Source organism: Macaca mulatta, chromosome 1 (genome assembly GCF_049350105.2).
Source record: "Macaca mulatta isolate MMU2019108-1 chromosome 1, T2T-MMU8v2.0, whole genome shotgun sequence".
In the NCBI taxonomy this organism is placed as follows: domain Eukaryota; kingdom Metazoa; phylum Chordata; class Mammalia; order Primates; family Cercopithecidae; genus Macaca; species Macaca mulatta.
The window spans coordinates 105,516,697-105,544,178 of NC_133406.1; the positions used below are offsets into that span (position 1 = coordinate 105,516,697).

A 27,482-nucleotide genomic window follows, 5' to 3' on the forward strand; every position below is an offset into this window, starting at 1 on the left:
GTGCTGTGATTCTAAGACAGTGACAGAGGAAATTATTTAAGGACCAAGGACAGGATATGTTTTTCCTTCTGGGGACAGATTTGAGCTAGTTGCTTTTTAAATATTGTTCTTTTGTTATTCTGCCTGATAAAGTAGAGGGCCTTATAAACAGGATCTCACCAGTATTGAATACCTACTATGCTATGATGTTGTCAAGACACTTTATTCATTTTATCTCACTTACCCTGTAAAAGCAGGCTCTATAATCTCCACAATACAAATGAGTTGATAGAAATTTAGTGAAGACAAGTCAGTTGTTTACTGTCATATAGCTCCTATGTTCCCATGTTGAATAAGGATTCAAACTCCAGTATCTGGCTCTGCATCCTGTGGTACATTACACCATGTTGTCCAACAAACATAGCTCTCAGGGTTACATCGTTTGTTAAAGTGGTTAAAAACCCCAATCAAAGGCCACGTGGAAGTTCTTAAGCAGGGGTAGGTTATGCCAGAAAAAGAGTAGCTACTATTCAGCTAATTTTCTCATATTTACCCAGTCTTTCCCGTCTCTAAAATAAAAATGAATCTAAGTTCCAGAGAAAACAAATGGGGGCAGTGTGAACCAAGGAAATGAATAATAATAAGCAGAAGGGAAAGGCAGCCTCTGCTGATTGGGAGGTAGTCCCAGGAGGTCCGCCTTCTGCAGTTGCCAAGCAACGAGTGTAAACAGCACAAGATCATGGCCACTAACTACAGTGCCAACCAGGTAAGTTCCCATTCTCCATTTCTTTAAAGTTTACTTTTGTTTTTCAGATTCTATCTTTGGACTGTCCCCTCTCATAGGATTCTGATCTTTGAACAGATAGCTGAGAGTGGAGTGAGAAAATATTTTACCTCCTCAGGGATAGAGCCCAGGGGCGATCCAAAGGTATCTCTGGGTTAAATTTGTAGGGTGTAAACCAGAAGTTGGCAATTTTTTTTTTCTGTAAAAGTGCAGAGCATAAAAATTTTAGGCTTAGGCCAAGTGGCAAAGTCAAAAATATTCTATAGCTACTTACATAATTAAAGAAAAACATTTTTCCATAAAATTTTTGACAAATTCAAAATATAACTGAGTACAATTTTTTGTACTACTAATGAAAATAATGGAATTTTGGGGGTTGAGAAAACATTTCACTTAACTGGGATTCAAAGTTAGTGTTCCATTTTACTGAATCAATTGTAAATGTTCATCTATAAAAATCGTCCTTACTCTCAGGCCATCCCCAAACAGGCAGCAATATGGATATGGCCCATAGGCCATAGTTCACCAACTCCTGATCTAGACCAGTGCTGCCCAACAAGAAGAGTGTGAGCCACAAATGTAATTTTAAATTTTCTAGTAGCTACATGAAAAACTTAAAACATAAAATTTAAATATATTGAATTTAACCCGATAAATCCAAATATTATTTCAACATTTAATCAGTATTTTAAAAATTATAATCAGACATTTTACATTCTTTTTTTGTACTAAATCTTCAAAACCTGCTGGATGTTGTAGCTTGCGTCCATAATCCCAACACTTTGGGAGACTGAGGCAGAAGGATCACTTGAGGCCAGAAGTTTGAGACCACCCTGGGCAATATGGTGAAACCTCATCTCTACAAGTAAATTAAAAAATTAGCTGGGCATGGTGACATGCACCTGTAGTCCCAGCTACTTGTGAGTCTGAGGGAGGAGGATCGCTTGAACCCAGGTGTCCAAGGCTGCAGTGAGCTAGGGTCGTGCCACTGACGCCAACCCAGGTGGCAGACCAAGATCCTGTCTCCAAAAAAAAAAAAAAGAAAAAGAAAGAAAGAAAAAGACAAAACTTCAAAATTCAGCATATTTCATACTTATAAAGCACCTCAATTTGAACTAGTCATATTTCAGGTGTTCAACAGCTCCATGTGACTACTGGCTCCATGCTGAACAGCATACATCTAGACCAAACAGATTACACCCTTGTCATAGTGACTTAAAGCCTACATGGTTGGTCAGGCCTTTGGTCTTCAAATCTAAAGAATTGTGCCTAGTCATCATTTCCTGGGTTTGGGGCCTTGAAGTCTCACAGGGATACTTATCTTTCTCTCCACAGTATGAAAAGGCTTTCTCATCCAAGTATCTGCAGAACTGGTCTCCGGCTAAGCCAACAAAAGAGGTATTCCATGTTCAGTGCACCTACAAGATAGCCTCATGCTCTCCCTGTCAATTAACTCCTTTTAGCCTTCTCTAAACTCCCATATCCTTCTCTGACCAAGCTCCCCAAATACTCCTTTTTTTCCCCACTCAGAAACATTTATCTCTCCCACTTGTACCCCAGAGCATCTCTTCTCATGAAGGCTACACTCAAATTATTGCCAATGATCGTGGTCATCTACTGCCTTCTGTGCCCCGTTCCAAGGTGAGATACTATCTTCATTCCTATCAAGAAAGGCAAATAATTGAGGCACAGAACTGGGAGATGTGCAGTCTCTCACAGCCATTATCAGGAAAATTAAAGTTTAATCTAATTCATGTTGTAATGTAAGAGCCCTTGAACTTCCGGCCAGCTTACCCAACAGGATAGAGTTGTGTTTAGCACCTTTCAGAAGTTCTTAAATTGATCAATGATCTGTATAAAAGAAAGCCTTCAGGTGATGACATTTGTGCAGTGGGTACTCCTTTGCCACACTCAGCCTAAGGATGCGGAATTTAAGTTGGCAGAGTAAAGGGGATGAAAAAATTAGGCCTGCAAAGCCTAAATGAGGGAGGGGGATAAGGAAGGGTGGGAAGATTATGCTTTCAGTCTTATTTCATAACCATGCATTCCTAAAGAATGGAAATAAGACTAACAGAGGTCTAAGTCAGTTACCAGGAGTGAGAAGCCCTATTGAGGAATTCCTTTTCATTTTCAGGCAAATCCTTGGGGTTGCTTCATGGGCACCTGGCAAATGCCTCTGAAGATACCCCCTGCTCGGGTGACCCTGACCTCCCGTACAACTGCTGGTGCTGCCTCCCTCACCAAATGGATACAGAAAAATTCTGATTTACTCAAGGCCTCCAATGGGCTGCGTCCTGAAATCTTAGGCAAGGTATCTATTCTTCCCATCTAATCCAAAACCCTGTTGTCTCAATTTCTTTTCAACTTCAAAAAACGTCTGCTGTTATGCCACCACTAACCCAACAGGGGGGACCTCTAACCAATTCGTCTTATCCTGACTAGTCCCTAATCACCTTCTGAGGCCTGAAGGGATGGGCTAAGGACATCTCACCCCCAACAGTAGAAAATGATCTAATCTCAAGGTGGGGGAGGGTGGTTAGAGAAATCAAATTTAACTTTCCTTATTTGAAACTTGATCTACTGCCCATGGTATGGGGAGAAAGGGAGTTAGAATCCTGAGGTGCACTGGGAATGATCCGGGCCCGACCAGAGACATGACTGTCTCTTCCACTCTATCACTGACAGCCCCATGATCCAGACAGTCAGAAGAAACTCAGGAAGAAGTCTATCACAAAGACTGTACAACAAGCACTAAGTCCAACCATAATTCCAAGCTCCCCAGCTGCCAACCTCAATTCCCCAGATGATCTCCGAAGCTCACACCCCTCTGCAGGTCATACTCCAGGTCCCCAAAGCCCAGCCAAATCCTAAGAGCCCACCTGGAAGTCCACGTATGCTAGAACTCTGGGCAGGGCCTAATCTAGCTGAGGTCCAGAAATACAAACCTGGAATTTCATATGGACCAAGTGGCCACATACTGAAAAACCTGTATAGCGACCGAGTGAAATAAACAAGAGCCCCCAGTCAGAACTGTGAAACAGGGAAATTTTGGGGTGGGAGTAAAAACAAATTTGGAAAATAAACTTTTTTTGTTGAATCTTTTACGAATCTGGATTTTCCACTCTTGCTATGGCTGCCTCTTGTAACCCAATTAGGAGAAGGAAGGTGGGGGAAAATAAAGCAGGGAAAAGAACATACAGTGGTTTGGGTGGAACACATTTTTACAAGAATTGAGTCAGTTATACTCCAGAAATGACCAAGAGAAGGTTGGTCTGAATCATGGAAAAAGGGTAGAACCTCAAAGAACCAGTCCCTCAACCCTATCCACTTATTTTTTATCCTGAGCATGCACAACTAACAACTACAAAATCAGAAGTAGAATTGTTGAGTAGAGTATGTATATGTGTGTTTGGAGAAGGTGGGGAAGAAAAGGTAGGGAAAACCAAAGTAGAAGATACTATGCTTTTGTAAGACTTCCTATCTAAGCCCAAGTACAAATATAGTTTGAAAATTGAAGATATTAAAGTGATTGGAAGACAGACAAAGAAAGATGGTAAGTAGAAATTTAAGGCAGAATAACAAACATGACGCTGTCACACCCCACCCACCCACTACCATGCTTCAATCACCCAAATGGTAGGAAACCACCAAAAAATTCAACTGCCCTACCCATTTTCCAGCCTGTAACATCTGTTTATCATTGACCCCATTTTACATTTTCCTGGCACTGGCTGTTAAATTCAATGCCCTTGCCAAACCTTTCCCCATACCAATGACAAAGTGTTCTCTCATGATCACTTGTCCCTCATTCCAAGGACAAAGTAGAGAACAGCTGGTTTAAAATGGAGGAAAGGTACAAGGACTTCCCAGGACCCCTCTAGTAAAAAGGGAAAAGCAATCATTACTTAAAGCCAAATACTATTTGGGACCCTGAATGAAGACTGTTAAAAGAGCAGGTCCCCACCTTAACTATGGTCTTCCTATCCAATTGACACCAGCCAGTTACCATTTCCCCTCTTCGACCCATGGCTTTAACTGGCTGGCCAGCAACTCAAAGTGACAGACGAGATAGGTCTCTTATTCCAGAGTTCCCAAAAACTATCAAAACAGCATGCCTGGTAAAGCCTGGCCTATCTGCATTTTTAAAAGCATCAAGTTTTCTCATTAAATTATACATTTTTGCCAGGTTTTCAACAATCCCTTCTTTTTAAAAAAAATCTCTATTCTTCATCTACCCTAAGCCTATAACTTCAGGTCATCATCCCTTAGCTGTCACCAACACTGGTCCTCTGCGCCCCTCACTGAATCATAATTTGCTGAACTGTCCCATGAAGCTTATAATCAGTCCTTAATGGGATTGTGGTGCCTATAACCCAAAAGCACTCTACATGCATCACTTCTTTTCTTTTCCTCCTTCCTTCTCTGAGGCTTCTCTGTGATATTTAAATATCTGGCTAACTTCTATCTGATTCCCTGAAAACCCCTCCAATGATGAGATGTAGGAAAACTGTTTCCCTCCTGGGAAAGGTCAGATTGCAGGGAGAGGGAGGATGTAAATGCCTGAGACCCGAGGGAAGAGGAGGAAATTGGTTCCTTCCCAACAGCCATTTTCTTGGTTTCTCTAGATTTCAAGGAGAGTCAAAGATAAAATAAGTATTTTAATTCAGTTTCAGAAAAAAAGGGTACATGACTTTGATGAGAAAGCATAAAACTAAGAGGCTTTTCTGGAAATCCAAGAAAAAGAAAAAGAAATAACCATTAATATGTTCAATAATTTTCTGGATCTTCTTGTGTCAAAAGCTATATATTTTCTCCTCAAAAGCAGCTGCTCCAAGAACTAACTAGCCCTCTTTATCTCCCTCTAACTGGGACAGACTAATTCCCCTCCACCCCCACCTCTCTTCTTTCAATAACACTGCGTAGGTGTTAATGGCCTGGGCTCTCACCAATGAACAGAATTGTCCTTTAAGCCAGCAACCCACAGGCAGTGGCACCCAAAGCCTCACCCCCAGTCCCCAGGGCAGAAGCCACAGAGCTGGCATTGTTTCCACTGTCTCAGGAAGAAGGAGCCAAAAGCTGACCCTCAGCACAAATCAAAGCCCAATATGCAGACAGAATAACTGCTTCTAGAGTTGGCAAGCTGTGGGCAAAAAAGGGGAGTTTTTGCAGCCACCCCATCTTTAGAAACAAGGGGAAAACTAGACCCTTTTCCACTATTATGGTCTACAAGGTACTCTACTGCTCCAACGGGATCTGAAAGTACAAAAGGACCTAAACAAATAAGGAGAACTTTTCCCAGGCTGGAGATAAGAATGAAAAACAGAAAGATGGATGAATGTAATAAGGTGTAGGAAGATGATGCTGGGAACCTCCGTTCTTCACATGGCTGCCAGCCCCATAGAGGACAACACAGTAAGAACCAGGACAACCACTCCAGACTGGTATAGCTGGGGAATCTTCAGGCCTTTTCCTAGGTCCCACATCTGTGGACAAAGCAAAAAAGAAAAAAGGAATTTCAGTAAACAGGACATTAACAGTTCCTGTCTCAGAAAGTAATTCCACCTAAAGGAATGGACACCTTCTCTCAGCATGATTCTAGAGAAAAGCGCTTCTATCCTTATGCCCCATCTTTACCCTTCTCAAAACCCACAGTATGGAACCTATTTTCCACTTATTCCAATGACAGAAAATCAGGTTCTATTGTGTGGTGATGGTAGGAGTAATGTTCAATGTTCTCTAGAATGCCACAGGCCCCATACCGTATACAAAAGCTTCCAGAATGAATAGATACAACTTTTCCTCAGGACCACACATCTAGATTAATGTTTCTCAGTGTATTCTTCCGAACACTTGTTCCTCAGAATGTTGAAAGCCATTATATGGGCCAAAAAAAAGTTCTGTGGTCATACAAAGTTCGTAAACATTTAACTGCAAGGCTTTCTAAACAGTTGTTTTGTTTGTTTGTTTGTTTGTTTGAGACGGACTCCCGCTCTGTCGCCCAGGCTGGAGTGCAGTCATGCGATCTCGGCTCACTGCAAGCTCCGCCTCCTGGGTTTCCGCCATTCTCCCACCTCAGCCTCCTGAGTAGCTGGGACTAGAGGCGCCTGCCACCACGCCCAGCTAATTTTGTTTTTGTATTTAATTTATTTATTTATTTATTTATTTATTTATTTGAGATGGAGTCTTGCTCTGTCGCCCAGGCTGGAGTGCAGTGGCAGGATCTCGGCTCACTGCAAGCTCCACCTCCCAGGTTCACGCCATTCTCCTGCCTCAGCCTCCCGAGTAGCTGGGACTACAGGCGCGTGCCACCACGCCTGGCTAATTTTTTGTATTTTTAGTAGAGACGGGGTTTCACCGTGTTAGCCAGGATGGTCTCGATCTCCTTACTTCATGATCCGCCTGCTTCGGCCTCGCAAAGTGCTGGGATTACAGGCGTGAGCCACTGCGACCGGCCTGTTTTTGTATTTTAAGTAGAGATCGGGTTTCACCATGTTAGCCAGGATGGTCTGGATCTCCTGACCTCGTGATCCACCCGCCTCAGCCTCCCAGAATGCTGGGATTACAGGCATGAGCCACTGCTCCTGGCCTCTAAACAATTCACTAATGTACACTGTGAATCTCCAAAAGACAGATATAGTATGCATGATTTCCTAGATACAGTCAATCTCAGAATCTTTTTATAGAGGGAAACTGTTTATCAGAGGACTAGTATTCTAAAGTATACTCTGAGATCTAGAACACTATTTCTCAATTTTGTTTTGACTGTGACCCCACTAAGAAATACCTTTAAAATTGGAGCCCAGTAGATATGTATATACAATATAGCAAAAGCTGATAAAACAATATTTACCATTACTGAGTGGTACCATATATATACAAATACATATATATTTATATATAAATAAATTTCATTTTAAAAATACATTTTTTTTTTCCTTTTTGTGGAGAAAGGGGTCTCATTTTATTGTTCAGGCAGGTCTTGAACTCCTGGGCTCAAGCTATTCTCCCGCCTCTGCTTCCCTAAGAGCTGGCATTACGGGTGTGAACTTCTGCACCCAGCTTCTCCAATGGCACCATCTTGACTCACAGCAACGTCAGCCTCCCAGGTTCACTGCCTCAGTCCCGCCAGTGGCTGGGACTACAGGCACATGCCACCATGCCCAGCTAATTTTTGTATTTTTAGTAGAGATGGGTTTTCACCACGTTGGCCAGGCTGGTCTCGAACTCTTGACCTCAAGTGATACACCCTCCTCAGCCTCCCAAAGTGCTGGGATTATAGGTGTGAGCCACCGCGCCCAGCCCCTGCTTATATTTTCTATTCTATTTAAATTTCTTTTTTTGTTGGTAGCATGCCACTAAATTGGTTTTCTACCAATTGAGTTAAAACCCACATTTCTTTTTAATATTAAAAAATAGAGACAGACTCTTGTTATGTCTCACCCAGGCTGGTATTAAACTCCTGGGCTCAAGCAATCCTCCCGCCTCAGCCTCCCAAAGTGCTGGGATTACAGGTGTGAGCTATCTCACCCAGCCCCCACTGCACAACCCCCCACCTTTTAAAAAAGTTTTGAGACAGGGTCTCACTTTGTCACACAGGCTGGAGTACAGTGGCACAATCTCGGCTCACTAAGGCCTTGACCTCCCAGGTTCAAGCAATCCTCCTGCCTCGGCCCCCCAAGTAGCTGGGACTACAGGCACCCGTCACCATGCCTGGCTAATTTTTTGTATTTTTGGTAGAGATGGAGTTTTGCCATGTTGCCCAGGCTAGTTTCGAACTCCTGAGCTCAAGCAATCCACCTACCTCGGCCTCCCAAAGTGCTAGGATTACATGCGTGAGCTACCACGCCCCCGGCCCCACATTTAACAAAACACTAATTTTGACTCTCTTATGTCTTAGGGATATTAACATATTAATATTATAAGTCACTAAATGAGCCCCTAGGGCAAATGTAGTCTTCATTTTCCACACTTCCCACATACATGGCACCTTAACACACACATACACACATACGCCTACAGTCTGAATGTACAACTGCCTAAATTAGGAGTCAGTTCAGGGAAAAGATGGAGAGAGCCCAGGGAAAAAAAAAAATCAAGATGAGAAGATGCCTTCACCTCAACCCTCAAATAGCTTCTAAGTAGGAGATCAAGAGTCAAGCAGATTCCACAAAGAGTTGTTTTACTTAAATAAGGACAGTGTTTCTATTATACAGTTGAGTCCTACTGGGTAGTGGTAGTAGGCAGGGATATTCCGTAGAATGCCACAGACCCTATAACCTCCTACTCTTTCACTCCTCACTCCCCCATTAGATCTTCTGGCAAGTCAACGATCAAGTTCAGAGGCCAAAAACTACAGACTGTCACAGAAAACACAAAATCCTGACCCACACTCACAGCCAGTACTTGCTAGAAGAAAAAATAAAAGCAGACTTAAGGATCTTTAGGTTCTTCACTTCCCTCAACAAAAAGATTACCATCACAGGCAAGAACCAGGGCAGAAAAGCTCTAAGTTCTGCGATTTTGTAAAACCTCCCCTCTCTTCCCCCCATATTGAGACAAAGACAAATATAGGGCAAGTCTCTGCCTGAGCCAAAATATGAACAGAGGAAGCTGATCAGCTGATTTTCTTTACAGAGCTTTGTTCTGTGGAATAGGAAGTCATTAATGGAAATGTCCTCCCTCTCTACCGCCTCCCCCTCAGGGAAGTGAAAAGCCATTTTAAATCAAACTGAACACTGCCCCAGGGAACCGTTGATACAGACACTTAATTTAGTAAGTCATTTAGTCTCTCATTCCATTAAGCTTGCTATTGGACCAGACTGAAATCCAGAAAGTGCTTGTCTCTAATGCTATGATTTGGAAGTAATAAAAAGTCAAATTAAGGCAAAAGCATCCATCTGACAGTTGGTTCAGGTTCAGAATTAATGAAAATACAGAAATAACTGAATTTTAATTGTCTTTTTGGAAGCAAAACTAGGGAGACTACAAAATATAAAATCCCTCTTTCTTTTTTGTTTTGGGACAGAGTTTTACTTTGGTCACCCAGGCTGGAGTGCATGGCATGATCTTGGCTCACAGAAATCTCTGCTGCCTGGATTCTCCTGCCTCAGCCTCCCAAGTAGCTGGGATTACAGGCACACACTACCACCTCTGGCTAATTTTTGTATTATATTTTATTTTATTTTATTTTTTGAGACAGAATTTTGCTCTTGCTGCCCAGTCTGGATGGAGTGCAATGGCGTGATCTCAGCTCACTGCAACCTCTGCCTCCCAGGTTCAAGCGATTCTTCTGCCTCAGCCTCCCAAGTAGCTGGGATTACAGGCATGCACCACCATGCCCAGCTAATTTTGTTTTTTTAGTAGAGATGGGGTTTCTCCATGTTGGTCAGGCTGGTCTTGAGCTCCCGACCTCAGATGATCCGCCCACCTCGGCCTCTCAAAGTGCTGGGATTACAGGCATGAACCACCACGCCCGCCTATGTTTTTTTTTTAGATGGGGTCACTCTGTCACCCAGGCTGAAGTGCAGTGGCACAATCTCAGCTCACTGCAACCTCCGCCTCCCGGGCTCAATCGATCCTCCTACCTCAGCCTTACGGGTAGCTGGGACCACAAGTGCACACCACCATAGCTGGCTAATTGTAGAAACCAGTTTTGAGCAGACCATGAGATCACACAGGAGGCAACATGGACAGTTTTCACTCTATTAAATGATTCCTGCCATGTGCGGTGGCTCGCACCTGTAATCCCAGCACTTCGGGAAGCCAAGAGTTCAAGACCAGGCTGGCCAACATGGCGAAACCCCATCTCTACTAAAAATACAAAAAAAAAAAAAAATTAGCTGGGTGTGGTGGCGGGCACCTGTAAGGCTGGCCAACACGGCAAAATAAGGTCTCTACTGAGATTGCACCATTGCACTCCAGCCTGGGCAACGGAGCAAGACTTTGTCTCAAAAAAAAAAAAAAGAAGATTCCTAAACTCAATATTAAAACCTGGGATTCTTGGCACCCAGTTTCTATTAAAGTTGGCCCCATTCTGTCCAACAGCTCAAAACAAAAATGCAATATAATGTGTAGATAAGAAAAGGTAAATCTATTTGAGTCCCATCAGAAGCATTACTCTGGGTCAACAGGAACATAAGAATGAAAGCAGCAACAATGTTTATCTAGCTCATAACTGAATCCCCCGTGTCTACAACAGTACCTGACACATGGTACCAATTAATATTTATCTCATAAACATGCATTCTATGCCTTCAGGGATCTCTTTTAATAATATACCTCTCAAAAATGAAGAGTTCAGCAGGACACAGTGGCTCACGTCTATAATCCCAGCACTTTGGGAAGCTGAGAGGGGTGGATCACAAGGTCAGGAGTTTGAGACCAGCCTGGCTAACATGGGGAAACTCCGTCTCTACTAAAAATACAAAAAATTAGCCAGGCGTGGTGGCATGCGCCTGTAGTCCCAGCTGCTCAGGAGGTCGAGGGAGGAGAATCTCTTGAACCCAAGAGGTGGAGTTTGTAGTGACCCAAGATCACACCAACTGCACTCCAGCCTGGGAGACAGAGCAAGACTTTGTCTCAAAAAATAACGTAACGTAACGTAACGTAACGTAACGTAACGTAACGTAACGTAACATAACATAACATAACATAACATAACATAAGGAAGAGTTCACAATGAGACCCTGCAAGTATCTGTGAGGCCTATACCATTGCTCAGCTACACCACCAGCAGGACTGCTAGAAAATACACAGGGGAACTTGTTTGGCTTTCCCCAAGAGGGCTTTGAGTCACAACTAATCTTAAGAACAGCACTAGTTGGGCGTGGTAGCTCACGCCTGTAATCCTAGCACTTCGGGAGGCTGAGGCAGGTGGATCACCTGAGGCTGAGGCAGGTGGATCACCTAAGGCCAGGAGTTTGAGACCAGCCTGGCCAACATGGTGAAACCCCATCTCTACTAAAACTACAAAAATTAACCAGGAGTGGTGGCACACGTCTATAACGCCAACTACTTAAGAGGCTGAGGCACGAGAATCTCTTGAACCCAGGAGGCAGAAGTTGCAGTGAGCTGAGATCGCACCACTGCATTCCAGCCTGCGCAACAGAGCGAGACTCCAATCTTGGGCACAACAACAACAAAAAAGAACAGCACTAAACCCAGTAATAAAGGAGAGAATCCTCCCAGTCTCCCCACTCCCTTCACAGAGAAAATGTGCAAATCCCCAATTAACTTACCAAGTGTCGGATCCCATTCCAGGTATGATACATGAGAGGGAAGACGAGTGCAAACTTAGCTGTGTGGATCAGTGCTGGCCCCAGACACAGGGACTTCACGAGTTCCAAATAAGACTCAAAGTTCCCAGGGAGTAACAGGGCCGACATGCCAAAAAGAGAGACCCCTGAGGAGAAAACCAAGTAGCTCGTCACAGCTGCTCACAAGTTACAACTAATATGACACATAAAACTGGGACCCCTGGCACCTCATACAATTCTAAACCATTTTGAAATGGAGAAGATTTTTGTTTTGTTTTTTTCTTGAGACAAGAGTCTCATTCTGTCACCCAGGCTGGAGTGCAGTGGTGCAATCTTGGCTCACTGCAACCTCCACCTCCCAAGTTCAAGCAATTCTCCTGCTTCAGCCTCCTGAGTAGCAGGGATGACAGGCGCCCACCACAACACCCAGCTAATTTTTGTATCTTTATATACGGGGTTTCACCAAGTTGGCCAGGCTGGTCTCGAACTCCTGACCTCAAGTGATCTGCCCACCTTCGCCTCCCAAAGTGCTGAGATTACAGGTATGAGCCACTGCACCTGGCCTTGAAAAGGAGATTTAAACTCATGTTCAAGTTTATAGTGGGAGACAGACTACCTGGGATCTGATCATAAACTAAATGTGCCATATGTTTTAGTACATTATTCCTCCTTTCAACATCCCTCTCATTAAAAACTTCACCTGCCAGTTCAGAACTCATGCCTTGCTATATCATCTAGTTCATCATCTAAGTAAGAAAAGGTAAAAACAGTGTACTCAGTTCAGAGAAGAGTGAGAAAAAAAATTAGGTTCTCTTTTTTTTTTTTTGAGACAGAGTCTCGCTCTCTTGCCCAGGCTAGAGTACAGTGGCGTGATCTCGGCTCACTGCAACCTCTGCCTCCTGGGTTCAAGCGATTCTTGTGCCTCAGCCTCCCAAGTAGCTGGCCTTAGAGATGCATGCCACCACACCTCGCTAATTTTTGTATTTAGTAGAGACAGGGTTTTGCCATGTTGTCTAGGCTGGTTCGTACTCCTGGCCTCAAGTGATTCGCTCACCTTGGCCTCCCAAAGTGCTGGGATTAGCAGCATGAGCCACTGTGCCTGGCCCATTTTTTATCTTTATTTTCTAGTGTTGCTACCTCTGAAGAGAGAAAAAATTTAAAATCATTCAAATCTCTATTACACAAAAATTTAAATTAAAATGAATTAGAGACCTAAATGCTAGAGCTAAACTGTAAAACTCTCGGTAGAAAGCACAGAAATAAATCTTCATGATCTTGGATTAGGCAGTGGTTTCACAGATGACACCAAAATCATAAATGACAAAAGAAAAAACAGATGAATTGGATTTCATCAAAATTACTAACTTCTGTGCTGCAAATAATACCATCAAGAAAGTAAAAGGACAACCCAAAGGAATGGGAGAAAATATCTGCAAATCATGAAGGACTTTTATCCAGAATATATAAAGAACTCTTACAACTCAATTAATAAAATGACAAATGGATCTGAATAGACCTCTTTCCAAGGAAGATAAATAAACGGCCAATCAGTGCATAAACAGATGCTTAACATCATTAGCCATTAGACAAATGCAAATCAAAACCATAATGATATAATATAAATACTATGTGTACATATTTGGAAGATTATTTCCTTATGTGAAAGAAAAAGTATGAATACTTTAATGTCTGACAGGGCTACATTATTTGTTGGGGCTCAGTGACTATCAACCACCAATGACTGACAAATCAAGTATAACAAATATGAAACTCAAATTAGAAATAAGATGTTATCTTGGCTGGTGCAGTGGCTCATGCCTGTAATCCCAACACTTTGGGAGGCCGAGGTGGGCAGATTATTTGAGGTGAGGAGTTCAAGCAGCCTGGGCAACATGGTGAAACCCCATCTCTACTAAAAATACAAAAATTAGCCAGTTGTGGTGGCACACACCTATAGTCCCAGCTACTCGGGAGGCTGAGGCAGGAGAAACCCTTGAACCCAGGAGGCGGAGGTTGCAGTGAGCTGAGATCGCACCACTGCACTCCAGCCTGGGCAATAGAGTGAGGCTCCATCTCAAAAAACAAAACACAAACACACACACACAAAGAAATAAGACGTCATCTGTAAAATGGGAATAAAATTTAAAAAAAAAAGAAAAAGAAAAAAGTAAGAGGCCAGTTGTTTCCTATAATCACCAAAAAATATTTTGGGGAAGCAAAAAAGAGTACCCACACCACAACTCCCAGAGACCCTGATTTGACAGTTTGGGATCATTGCTAGAAATGTGGTTTTCAAACTGTATACCAAGCTGCCCTGGGGTACCACAGCAAACTCACAGGTCCTACAGGATACTTTACATATTCAAATGAACCACAGTGATACTTAACATCTGTTGGTCATCATGTGAACCACTACTAGCTCAAGATAGTTCGGTTTCAACATTAGATGTTAGATTTCTTACAATGATCACATCTTTGCAAAGCTGGGTTTTCAACAAAAATGAAGCGCTGCGTGAAAATCAGTGTGGAACAAGAAATGAGGCTGGCAGTGTCCAATCTGATTTCTAAGGTTGGAGGAGTTGTATAATATCCAACAGCATATACATCCCATTAGTAATTAATTATGATTGGCTGGGTATGGTGGCTCTAACTGTCTTTTGAATTTCAGTGCCAACACAAAGCTCTGAAACTTCAATAGCCAAACATATGCCTTAGATATCTGGGCAAACTTATCCCTGATCTAGGCACCAAATGGGACAGCAGGCTCATAGCTGAGTCCTAGGGATGGCCACATACCAATATTAACCAACAGAAGACCAGACCCTGATATGGTGTTATCCTAGGATAACACCACCTACTCTCAAACGACCTACGAGAGTTAAAACTCATGGAAATACTAGGATGTGAATAACAGTGTCTTCAGCTTTTGTCTTCCTATGAATAATACAGAATTATGTCAATTAGTTTAATCAATTCAAAAAGAGAAGACTGCCTCTAAATAAGTCAAATGTTCCCAAAATCATTCTACTACTACATACCCCCACACCAATTCTTTCTTTTCTTTTCTTTTTTTTTCTTTGAGATGGAGTCTTGCTCTGTCGCCCAGACTGGAGTGCAGTGGCACAAACTCAGCTCACGGCAACCTCCGCCTCCCAGGTTCAAGCAATTCTACTGCCTTAGCCTCCGGAGTAGCTGGGACTACAGGCATGTGCCACCACGCCCAGCTAATTTTTTTGTATTTTTAGTAGAGACAAGGTTTCACTACGTTAGCCAGGCTGGTCTCAAACTCCTGACCTCAGGTGATCCACTCACCTTGGCCTCCCACCCGCCTCGGCCACTTCAGTTTCTTAAGCTCTTAAATGAAGATACTCCTGTTTCTCAGATTATTATGAGGGTTAAATAATTATGTAAATGTTTAGTAAATAATGGCTACAGCAATAGTCGTATTTGAATTAGGTGGTGTTTTTCTGATGGGTTGAGTCCTTAAACAGAAAACATAAAATGATACAGTGTCTGCATATACACAGAATAATGGTTACTTCTGACTGGTGGGATTATGGGTAACTTTTCTAACTATACATTTCTATAATATTTTCCTTCTTGGCAATATGTTCTTATAATCAGGAAAAAAAATTTTTTTATACAAATCTCTGGGAGATCAAGGAGATCTGGAATTATTACCAGATTCCAACCCAGATATAATTAGGAGAGAGATCATGTTGGCTGGCTGCCTCACTAATTTTTCAAAAAGGCTCCACCTCTTCAAACAGGAATATTAATCAGTTAAGTCAATTGAAAGCTACTTTAGCCAAAGCTTTAATCATTACAAGTGAAAAACATATGAGAATTAAATATGAGATTTTCTGAATTCTCCTCTGATGTTCGGTATACTGGGAATCAGGAAACCGACCCCACTCCTAGAACTGGAGTGCCTCAGGAGAGTCCTCTAACAGCTAAACAATTTCAATTGGGAAAATAAAGCCACTGAAGCTGTCCCATCTAACCACTAAGAAAAATTAAATGGTGCTTTTTCTTGACTGCCAAGACCAGTTCCTGCTGGCCCCACCCCAGTTAAGTCCTATATATGTAACTGTGCAGACTGTCAGCAAGTCCTATTGTTACTTCCAGAAGTCATCATAAGCTCTTTCAGACACTTCTTCCTAGCAAGCCCCTGCAGATGTCACAGCAAATGAAAACACCTAAAAGAGCCTTCATGAAGCTGTCCAACTGATGATTAAAACTCAGTGTGACAGCATGTAACTGTTCTTTTATATACATTGTTGTTACACTAATCTCATCATGATGTATTCTGCCCATCTGCTTCCCCACAGATCCTCTCTCAAGGTCAAGAGTATTCATGCAGTGAGGTAAAGTAAAGCATTTCTGAGAAGCATCTTCTCTTCTGGTGGGAGTTTTGCCAGGTCATCCCAACTTGGTAATGCAAGGACTAGATGTAGCAGTCAGCAGTTGTGAAATAGGAAGAGCTGAGAAGGACTTTTTAAACTACAAATAATCACACATTTTCTGAGAGGTATAAGATAAACTATTCTGATTATTAATGTAAATAATAATCACCACCAAGCCTGTACTGGGAATTTCATATACAGTATTTAATTTTCATAATCCTTTTTTTTTTTTTTTTTTTTTTTTGAGACTGAGTCTCACTCTGTCGCCCAGGCTGGAGTGCTGTGGCCGGATCTCAGCTCACTGCAAGCTCCGTCTCCCGGGTTCACGCCATTCTCCTGCCTCAGCCTCCCGAGTAGCTGGGACCACAGGCGCCCGCCACCTCGCCCGGCTAGTTTTTTGTACTTTTTTTTAGTAGAGACGGGGTTTCACCGTGTTAGCCAGGATGGTCTCGATCTCCTGACCTTGTGATCCGCCCGTCTGGGCCTCCCAAAGTGCTGGGATTACAGGCTTGAGCCACCGCGCCCGGCCAATTTTCATAATCCTTAACAGGCATTAAGTAGAAAAAGAAATGATAATGTAGCAGACTGAAAAGTAACTACAAGATCTCTCAAGAGAGCTCAAAGATAACAAGAACTCTTGTTGCATTTTCTACAGCCCAAGGCCTACCTTCAGGCTTGTCAAAATTACGAGAGACTAAAGTATAGAAGATAGATGGCAAAACCTCTTCTAATAACCAAAATCCAAGACCCAGAAAGCAAAATTAAAAATAAGCAGATTACAGCAAATGGAGGAAATAATTTTGACAGAAATGTCATTTAGGCCAAGCTGAGGCTGGATAAACCAGAATCACACATGCACCACACACACTTCTCCACTGACTAGATAATTTGTGCCTTCCAGGTTCAGTGTCTCTCTCCTTTGACTCTAGAGAATAAACACTGAATATCTGGTTCCTTGGCCTTCTCTTTTTTCCTTTTTTGTTTCTGATTACCCATCTCCCTCTTACTGTCACCACCACTCATCTCATTCTTTGTCCCTCCCAAGAGGCAGGTCAAACCCAGATGCCTACAGGAGCCAAAGAGATGTGTGAATCAAACAGAGCAATTAAGGCCATATAGACTAGTGGTGCTCATAGAAAACTGCTGGACAGGGGAAGTATGTATGTTCCACCTAAACGCACTCAAATTTCATTTCTTTTCATCACAGTACAAAGAAACAAAGTACATCTGTTGACCAAGCATGGCCCACAGGCTGCCAGTTTGTATCCTGAGAAAGAATATAATACTACCAACTGAATTACTGCCTTACTTAATTTCAATCACATTCTGATCTTATGTCTCTAACACATTTGGGTTATCTTGATTTTTTTAAAAAAATACCATTATTTGGTATAATTGAAACATGAAAAAAATTGTACATATTTAATGCATATGTTTTTATGAGTCTGGAACTTTCATTGATGTTTTAAGCTACACTACATTACTCAGTGGCATGCATAAACTTTTCTTTTTCTCAAATGGAGAGCAAATCATATCCACTGTGAAAGAATTTATACTAGTTTCAAGGTCTCTAAATTCTAACTGTTGCCCCATACATGGCAAAAAGGTATTATCAAGGCTGGGCATGGTGGCTCATGCCTGTAATCCCAGCACTTTGGGAGGCCAAGGTAGGCGGATCGCTTGAGCTCAGGAGTTGAGACCAGCCTGGGCAACACTGTGGAACTTCATCTCTATTTTTAAAAAATTGTTTAAAAACTAGGCCAGGCACATGGCACACCCCTGTAAACCTAGCACTTTGGGAGGCCGAGGCAGGTGGATCACCTGCAGTAAGGAGTTCGAGACCAGCCTGGCCAACATGGTGAAACCCTGTCTCTACTAAAAACACAAAATTAGCTGGGCATGGTGATGTGTGCCTGTAAGCCTAGCTACTGGGTAAGCTGAGGAAGGAGAATCACTTGAACCAGGGAGGCGGAGGTTGCAGTGAGCCGAGATTATGCCACTGTACTCCAGCCTGGGAGACAAGAGCGAAACTTGGTCTCAAAAAAATTTTTTTAACTAAAGAGAAAAAAAAGGTATTATCCAAATTTGTGGACAAAAAAACTGAGGCTTGGTGGCAGGTGTAGTGACAAATAACTTTTTCAAGGTAAGGTCTCACAGTTAGTGACAGAGTTAGAACTGAATTCAGATCGGCCTCATTCCAAAGTCTGCAATTTTTCAGTTTTTCTGTATTCAGTCTGAATAACCAGGATTTCTAAAATATAACATGATATGTAAGAATCAATAACTAATATCCCATCTCATGACAGGCCCAGAAGAAAAACACAGTCATTTTCAAAGCCCATCAGTTACTTTATGAATCTAAATCTTTTGGCTTTTCTAGAGAATAGGCTACCTGCCTGAGCAGCAAGTTTGCCTACAAATTCAGGCAATCTCTCACGAAACTTCTGATTCTTCCATCTGACCTTGTTTTTATTTTATTTTTTTATTTTTATTTTTGAGATAAAGTCTTGCTTTGTCACCCAGGCTAGAGTGCAGTGGCATGATCTCAGCTCACTGCAACCTCTACCTCCTGGGTTTAAGCGATTCTCATGCTTCAGTCTCCCAAGTAGCCCAGATTATAGGAATGTGCCACCTACACCCAGCTAATTTTTTGTATTTTTAGTAGAGATGGGATTTAGCCATGTTAGCCAGGTTATACTCAAACTCCTGGCCTTAAGCGATCCACCTGCCTTGGCCTCCCAAAGTGCGGTGTTTACAAGCGTGAGCCACGGCACCTGGCCTCTGTTTTTAAAGACTACCCAAAACATTCAGGACCATTCTTATATCCATTCAAGCTAATTATACAATTCATATACAGATATATGAATATCTATATATATTGGTTCAAAGCTTAAAATATCTGTTGTTTAGCATCTTTATTCTCTCTTCCTAATCTCATGCTTTATGTTATATGTTTTATCTGTTATTTACGCTTTCCTAGACTCATTCATTATTGCAGCTTCAGCTATCTGCCATTCTCAAAGCATGTACCTAATTTCAACTAGACTTTTTCTGTCACTATGAAAAATCCTGAGTATTTATTTATTTTTTTTACTTATTTATTTTTGAGACAGAGTCTCGCTTTGTCACCCAGGCTGGAGTGCACTGGTGCAATCCAAGGTCACTGCAACCTCTGCCTTCCAGGTTCAATCAATTCTCCTGGCTTAGCCTCCCAAATAACTGGGATTATAGCCACGTGCCACCACAACTGGTTTATTTATTTATTTATTTATTTATTTATTTTGTATTTTTAGTAGAGATGGGGTTTCACCATGTTGGCCAGGCTGGTCTCAAACTCCTGATCTCAGGTGATCCACCCGCCTTGGCCTCCCAAAGTGCTGGGATTACAGCCGTGAGCCACCGCATCCAGCCCTGAGTATTTTAATCCTTATGAAACCTAAGCAATGGAAGAGTGCTATTAGTCTCCTCTTTCAACCTTTTAAAACATTGTAGGCCAGGCGTAGCAGCTCATGCCTGTAATCCCAGTACTTTGGGAGGCAGAGGCAGACGGATCACTTGAGGTCAGGAGTTCAAGACCAGCCTGGCCAACATGGTGAAACCCTGTCTCTACTAAAAATACAAAAATTAGCCAGGCATGGTGGCACACACCTGTAGAACCAGCTACTCGGGAGGCTGAAGCAGGAGAATTACTTGAACCTGGGAGGAGACAGAGGCACAGAGGGCCATGATGGCGCTATTGCACTCCAGCCTGGGCCACAGGGCAAGACTCCATCTCAAAAAACACAAAAATTTTACAGTTCCTTTTCAATAAATTCTATTTTAAAGTCAAACTAGTGTTAACATGTTTTTTAAAATTTATATATTAGCCATAAAATCTCTATAGTTAAAATAAATAATTTATTTTGTATTTATCCAGGCCAGCTTGTCCTGTTACTGGAACTAAAGAGAATATGAACTTTTAATGGCTTATCATGGTCTACAGCATGGCAATCAGAGTCCTTCACCGTCTGGCCCACTTTCTAGCCTTATCTTCCATCACTTCTCCCATAAACATAATTTTTTTTTTTTTGAGTCTCACTCTGTCATCAGGCTGGAGTGCAGTGGCGTGATCTTGGTTCACTGCAACCTCCGCCTCCTGGGTTCAAGCGATTCTCCTGCCTCAGCCTCCTGAGTAGCTGGGACTACAGTCGCACACCACCACGCCCGGCTAATTTTTGTATTTTTAGTAGAGATGGGGTTTCACCATGTTGGCCAGGATGGTCTCAATCTCTTGACCTTGTGATCCACTTGTCTTGGCCTCCCAAAGTGCTGGGATTACAGGTGTGAGCCACCGCACCCGACCCCATAAACACCATTCTTAAGAAACAGACCTCAGCTGGGTGTGGTGTCTTGGAATGGTTGTAGATGCCTGTAATCCCAGCTACTTGGGAGGCTGAGGAAGAGAATTGCTTGAACCCAGGAGGCGGAGGTTGCAGTGAGCCGAGATCACGCCACTGCACTCCAGCCTGGGCAACAGGGCAAGACTCTTATCTGAAAAAAAAAAAAAAAAAAGGAAAAAAACACAAGATTTATAAAAAGTTAGCAAATAAAATAATTACAACTGCCAGGCGCAGTGGCTCACGCCTGTAATCCCAGCACTTTGGGAGGCCGAGGTGGGCGGATCACAAGGTCAGGAGATTGAGACCATCCCGGCTAACATGGTGAAACCCCGTCTCTACTAAAAACACAAAAAATTAGCCAGGCGTGGTGGCGGGCGCCTGTAGTCCCAGCTGCTGGGGAGGCTAAGGCAGGAGAATGGCGTGAACCCGGGAGGCGGAGCTTGCAGTGGGCCAAGATCATGCCACTGCACTCCAGCCTGGGCGGCAGAGCGAGACTCTGTCTCAAAAATAAAAATAAAATAAAATAAATAAAATAAAATAAACTAGAATAATTACAACTTGTGTAATAAAAGCTTTGTAAGAAACAACACAGTACAATAAGAACTATGAAGGAATAGAGTACTGTAAAACAGAAATAAGGAAGCTTCTACTTTAAACATGGTGGTAAGCAAAGTTCTCTTTGAGTTAACATTTTGCTAAGATGTAAAGGATAAGAAAGAACTAACCAAGCACAGTGCAGCAAGAAGTCAGGGTGGGCATTTCAGACTAAAGAAACAAAACATGCAATGGCTCTCAGGTGGGAAATAATTTTGCCTGTTCCAATGAGTTCAAACACCAGTGTGGCTGGAGCATAGTAGGCAAAGGGAGGAATGGCAGGAATGAGTTAGGGAAGAGCCAGAGCTGGCAGGGCAAAGGCCATGGTGGATATTTGAATTTTAATCTAAGTGCTAAAGTGAACACAGTCATTGGGAGAGTCTAAGAAAGGGAGTGACATGATTCCATTTATTTTCAAAAGATTTTTCTTTTTGTTGTGTGAAAAATGGATGGGACGAGGGCCACAAGAATGCAAAGATCACAGTTGCCGGAACTGACTTCATTTCAGACCAAATGATCCAGTTTCTCTTGCCATTCGGTCCAGGGCACACTATCTTCTAAGAGACAGTTGCTATTAAATGTATCATGTTTCTCATCCTTGTTTCCATAAAGCAACACCAAGAGCATAAAGTTTCTTGAAATCCCAAGAATTCTGAGATAGGCATTATTAATATGCCTATTTTATAAGGAATAAGCTGAGGTTTAGAGAATTAGGTAATTTGCTTAAGTCATGCACCTGGCAAAAACCTGTTCCTTTGTGATTTTGATGGAGGGACCTTCAGCATTTGAAGAAAACAGTATAACTACTACTCTATAGAAAACAGCTACTATATTCTATCATGGAATTAGGAGAGAAAGTTTGGGAAAAACAGGACATATGCTGATGAATGCAAGGCCACCACTCAAAGGGGTAAAGACAGAAAAAATACAACTTTTTTCTTTTTTTTTTTGAGGTAGGGTCTTGCTGTCATCAGGCTGGAGTGCAGTGGCACAGTTATAGCTCACTGCAGCCTTGAATTCCTGGGCAATCCTCCCTACATCAGCCTCCCTAGTAGCTGAGACTATAGATGCATGCTACCACTCTGGGCTAATGTTTTAATTTTTTTTTTTTTTTTTTTTTTTTGAGACGGAGTCTCACTCTGTCGCCCAGGCTGGAGTGCAGTGGCACAATCTCAGCTCACTGCAAGCTCCGCCTCCTGGGTTCACCCCATTCTCCTGCCTCAGCCTCCCAAGTAGCTGAGACTACAGGTGCCCACCACCAGGCCCGGCTAATTTTTTGTGTGTTTTTTTAGTACAGACGGGGTTTCACTGTGTTAGCCAGGATGGTCTCGATCTCCTGACCTCGTGATCCGCCCACCTCGGCCTCCCGAAGTGCTGGGTCTTGATAGGTTGCCCAGGATGGTCTCGAACTCCTGGGCTCAAGCAATCCTCCTGCCTCAGCCTCCCAAAGTGCTCAGATTACAGGTGTGAACCACTGCACCCTGCCCAAATAATTCTTCAGTTGTGAAAAATACTCAATTCTAGCCAATACAAATGTGTGTGTGTGTGTATATATATATATTTTTTTTTTTTTTTTTTTTTGAGACGGAGTCTCGCTCGTCGCCCAGGCTGGAGTGCAGTAGCACGATCTCGGCTCACTGCAAGCTCCGCCTCCTGGGTTCACGCCATTCTCCTGCCTCAGCCTCCCGAGTAGCTGGGACTACAGGCACCCGCCACCACGCCTGGCTAATTTTTTGTATTTTTATAGAGATGGGGTTTCACCATGTTAACCAGGATGGTCTCAATCTCCTGACCTCGTGATCTGCCCGCCTCGGCCTCCCAAAGTGCTGGGATTACAGGCATGAGCCACCGTGCCCGGCCCAGATGAATATATTTTTTATCATTATAGTGTATAAAAAAGTCAATATCCTTTTTTTCATTTAGTGGTGACACATATATTGAGATAATAAGGGAAACTACAGCCTAATAAATAAACTGCTCTTGTTCTTTCAGTGATTTTTAGGATTAAATCTGTTCATCAATATCACCAAACTGAGTAGAAAGCATCCATCTAGAAATTCCTTAATCAATCTAAAAATTTCTTATTCTAAGTAAGCAGAAATAAAAATAATTATGAATCTACAGTTAGAATAGCCTAATCTTGAGATTTTCCCTATTATCCCCACCAGCTCAGTGCCAGCAGGTTAAAAACCAGGAGCTACATATGGATTCCTAAAAAACACAAATCATCCTTATACCTCGATTCCATCATCCCTTTACCAACCAAAAGAATGAAAAAGAACAGAAATGATGCCATCAGATCTTAGATAGGAGTCTCTATCCTTATCAACAAAACTACATATATATGTCTATAAATAGACATATATAAATATACACACACACACACACATATATGAGATTGCAAATAGCAGAGGCTTAGATTCAGATAATTCCTGCCAATGTCTCATCAGCAGCTCCTTAAATACAGGATCCCTACACTAGAGCCACTAGCCCTACTGATGACCACGTCAGTTAAAAACATAAGTCTACAGAAGCCTAGGAGAGATCCTGCAGGGTTTCAGAAGACAGAAACAAGAGCACTTTTCCAATACCACCATTGCTTTGACAAAGCAAAAGTCAAGAGAAACTCCCTTTCCTACCTCAACAGCTCTATTTGGCACCAAATTTCTGGAGCAAGAGCACACTTACGCGCTGGGACCTGAAGGCTGCCATCTGCTCTACTCTGTACAAATGGGCCATCTCCTGGCAAGACTGTAATGATGCCTCATGTGATGAATAAAACTTAGGCATTGCTCCCAGGCTAAAGTACCAAAAGAGACGAGATGGAGGGGCTCAGACAGAGCTTTACATAAGGTAAAACAGTGGGGCTTCTGTCTCTCAGGTATATAATTTCATACCGATTCTAGGTAAGATATTTCCTCTTATTCCCTAGGATGAGGTTAAAGACATACTAAGGGGCTAGGCACAGTGGCTTACGCCTGTAATCCCAGCACTTTGGGAGGCCGAGGTGGGCGGACTACCTGAGGTCAGGAGTTCAGAAACCCCATCTCTACCAAAAATACCAAAATTAGCCGGACATGGTGGTGGGTGCCTGTAATCCCAGCTACTTGAGAGGTTGAGGCAGGAGAATAGCTTGAACCCGGGAGGCTGGTCTCATGAGGCTGCAGTGAGCCAAGACTGTGCCATTGCACTCCAGCCTGGGCAACAAGAGCGAAACTCCGTCTCAAAAAAAACAAAAAAACAATAAAACAGACATACCAGGGAACTATCCACAGGAGAGAAGAGTTTGTACACACAGCAGGGATTTACACACTGTTCTAAGTCATAAGCTCATTTTCCTTTGCCAGCAAATGTCCTAGGACTATCAACTTGGAACAGAAGTCTTGTTGAATATGTGCTAACAGTTCATTGGAGCACTTCTTTTAGAAAGCACTCCACTATTCCTAGTTTGCATCTGTTCTCCCTGTGGATATATAAGGGCTAGATCACCTTTGCTGGGAGAGAACACAAGTTCCCCCAAGGTCTCACGGAGACTAATAGAGAACAAACTCAGATTTACCTATGCAACTCTAATGTCCGATAACCTCTTCTTGCTCCCACTGAACTGAATAGCATTGCACAGAAATGCCAGTTGAAATACAATACTAGTTGGGCAGTTATTACAGTCAGTATGCAGGGGACCAAAATAAGATACTTCTAGAGCCAGAAAGTATGATTATAAACAGAATAGAAATTTAGGACACAAATATATAAAACACATTAACAAAAAAGAGAGTGGTATTCATTTTGTAGTCACCAAATATTTACTAAATTATCTACTGCATTCTAGGTACCATACTAGATGATTAAAAATACAAACAGATGCAGTCTAAGCCCTCAGGGAACAGACAATCCAGTAAGGAAGAACAACAATGAACAAGTAAATGACAACCATGATTATGAAAGAAAAACTAGAATGCTTTGAGAGTGTGTATCTAGGGAACATAATCTAGTTTTTGTTTCTGGTTTTGGTGGGGGTAGGAGAGCAAAGTATGCTATAAGGCTAAATAAAGGAAAGCTAAGAAAGTAAAAATATGTTACATGCATATTCTTGTGAGAAAATAAATACATAAAAATAAAAAAGCAAAAATGTCTATGTCTCCAGCACCAGCCAGACATAATTTTTAAATTTAGCTGACCCTCTTGTAAAGTATATCCCTACTGTGAAAAGATACACCAGATCCCAGAAAACTGATTATAATTGGCACTCCACATAATAAACCTTCCTACCTAAAAAGGATGTACTAATTATCTAAGACCAGTAAACAATTCACTCTGTAGCTGCAGTTCATATTATATAAATGAATGAATAGACATTCTGATCTGTAAATCAAGATTTTGTGAGACTGGCCAGTGAGCTAGTCTTTGGGGGACTGAGCAAGTCTAGGTGATAAGAATGGGTGCTAAAACTGACCTTTTGGAAAAATAAGGTTGATGATTTATCTTGGACTGTGTTCCATCAACGATCAGTCAGCCAGCCCATTTCTATTACGTTTCTCTGCTCTCTATAATTTCAATAAATACGATATCAGGAAGTGCTAGGGAATGGTTTAAAAATTTGCTAAGAAACTAATCTGGGCTAGGCGCAGTGGCTCATGTCTGTAATCCCAGCACTTTGGAAGGCTGAGGTGGGTGGATCACGAGGTCAGATCAAGACCATCCTGGCTAACACGGTGAAACCCTGTCTCCATTAAAAATACAAAAAATTAGCCAAGCGTGGTAGCACGCGCCTGTAATCTCAGCTACTCGGGAGGCTGAGGCAGGAGAACTGCTTGAACCCAGGAGGCAGAGGTTGCAGTGAGCTGAGATCGCACCACTGCACTCCAGCCTGGGCAACAGAGCGAGACTGTCTCAAAAAAAAAAAAAAAAAAAAAAAGAATCTGAGCACAGTGTAAACTCATAATTAATTGTTAAAGGGATGAAGGAACAATAAACTTAAAAGAGATGTATTGTTCCCTCTAAATCAAGTGCTGAGTTTCAAAGGAAACAGAGACTAGGACCAGTGAAACAGCCAAGTTTTTCAAAGAAGCCCATGTATGTGTGTAAAAACATATATACATACCTGCACTCAAAGCAATACCAGTGCCACGGTGGCAGATGGACATCGCCATGGGAAGAGACCAACTGTAAAGAAACACACCAAGACAATTTTAAAAAGGAAAAGATACCACCATAGTAGAGAGTCTATCTTTGCAAAAATATAAACTAATTCTGAAACAGGCACTTTTTTTTTTTTTCCTGGATACAGATTCTCACTCTGTTGCCCAGGCTGGCAGCGAGCGGCACGATCTCAGCTCACTGCAACCTCCGCCTCCCAGGTTCAAGCAATTCTCCTGAATAGGTAATATTTTCTTAAAAAAAAAAACAGCTTTTGCGTTCCTGTCTTTTCATTTTTTTTTACCCTGGGAACAGTCTTGCTCTGTCGCCCAGGCTGGAGTGCTGTGCCACGATCTCAGCTCACTGCAACCTCTGCCTCCCAGGTTCAAGAGATTCTCCTGCCTCAGTCTCCTGAGTAGCTGGGATTACAGGCACCTGTCACCAGGTCCACCTAATTTTTGTATTTTTAGTAAAGAGGTTTCACCATCTTAGCCAGGCTGGTCTTGAACTCCTGACCTTGTGATCTGCCTGCCTCAGCCTCCCAAAGTACTGGAATTACAGGTGTGAGCCACCGTGCCCAGCCATGTTTCTACTTTTTACTTTAAAAATACAAATCTGGGCCAGGTGCGGTGGCTCACGCCTATAATCCCAGCACTTTGGGAGGCTGAGGCGAGTGGATCACCTGAGGTCAGGAGTTCGCAATTAGCCTGATGAACATGAAGAAACCCCATCTCTACTGAAAATACAAAATTAGCTGGGTGTGGTGATGCATGCCTGTAATCTCAGCTACTCGGGAGGCTGAGGCAGGAAAATCGCTTGAACCCAGGAGAAAAAACAAAAAACAAAACCCTGTATCAGGATTAGGTTAAAAAAAAATAAAGAAAGAAGAAAACAGATTTACGGAGAAGGATCCCTACCTTTACCAGACTGCATCACTGATAGGGCTAAG

The 27,482-nt window shown here is 42.4% G+C and overlaps 2 protein-coding genes across 21 annotated transcripts in view; one reads left to right on the forward strand and one right to left on the reverse strand.

Annotated features, from left to right (window-relative positions):
• The first annotated feature begins 703 nt into the window (after positions 1-703).
• CFAP126 (cilia and flagella associated protein 126) lies at positions 704-3,896 on the forward strand. The gene is made up of 5 exons (XM_015113899.3): positions 704-745; positions 2,099-2,161; positions 2,324-2,404; positions 2,898-3,074; positions 3,449-3,896. Exons 1-5 carry the CDS (start codon positions 719-721, stop codon positions 3,632-3,634), a joined length of 534 nt encoding a protein of 177 aa, XP_014969385.1. The 5' UTR covers positions 704-718; the 3' UTR covers positions 3,635-3,896.
• A 1,505-nt stretch (positions 3,897-5,401) lies between these two features.
• SDHC (succinate dehydrogenase complex subunit C) overlaps positions 5,402-27,482 on the reverse strand; it is a 44,174-nt gene continuing 22,093 nt past the window's right edge. For 11 of the 20 annotated variants that reach the window (XM_077997043.1, XM_077997005.1, XM_077996996.1 and 8 more), the window contains 3 exons: positions 26,499-26,560; positions 12,001-12,164; positions 5,402-6,246 (listed from right to left, as the gene is read on the reverse strand). In XM_077997043.1, coding sequence (XP_077853169.1) covers positions 6,142-6,246; positions 12,001-12,164; positions 26,499-26,560 — 331 coding nt within the window. In that variant the 3' untranslated portion in view covers positions 5,402-6,141. The remainder of the gene's footprint in view (positions 6,247-12,000; positions 12,165-26,498; positions 26,561-27,482) is intronic. The other 9 variants (XM_077997035.1, XM_077997047.1, XM_015113131.3 and 6 more) reach the window with 3 other exon arrangements.

Bases quoted from the DNA above. Each gene is read 5' to 3' on its own strand.
- CFAP126 (XM_015113899.3), top strand. From the start codon at position 719: ATGGCCACTAACTACAGTGCCAACCAG. The intron at 746-2,098 runs GTAAGTTCCCAT...TTCTCTCCACAG, and splicing joins CTAACTACAGTGCCAACCAG to TATGAAAAGGCTTTCTCATC. The intron at 2,162-2,323 runs GTATTCCATGTT...CTTGTACCCCAG, and splicing joins CGGCTAAGCCAACAAAAGAG to AGCATCTCTTCTCATGAAGG.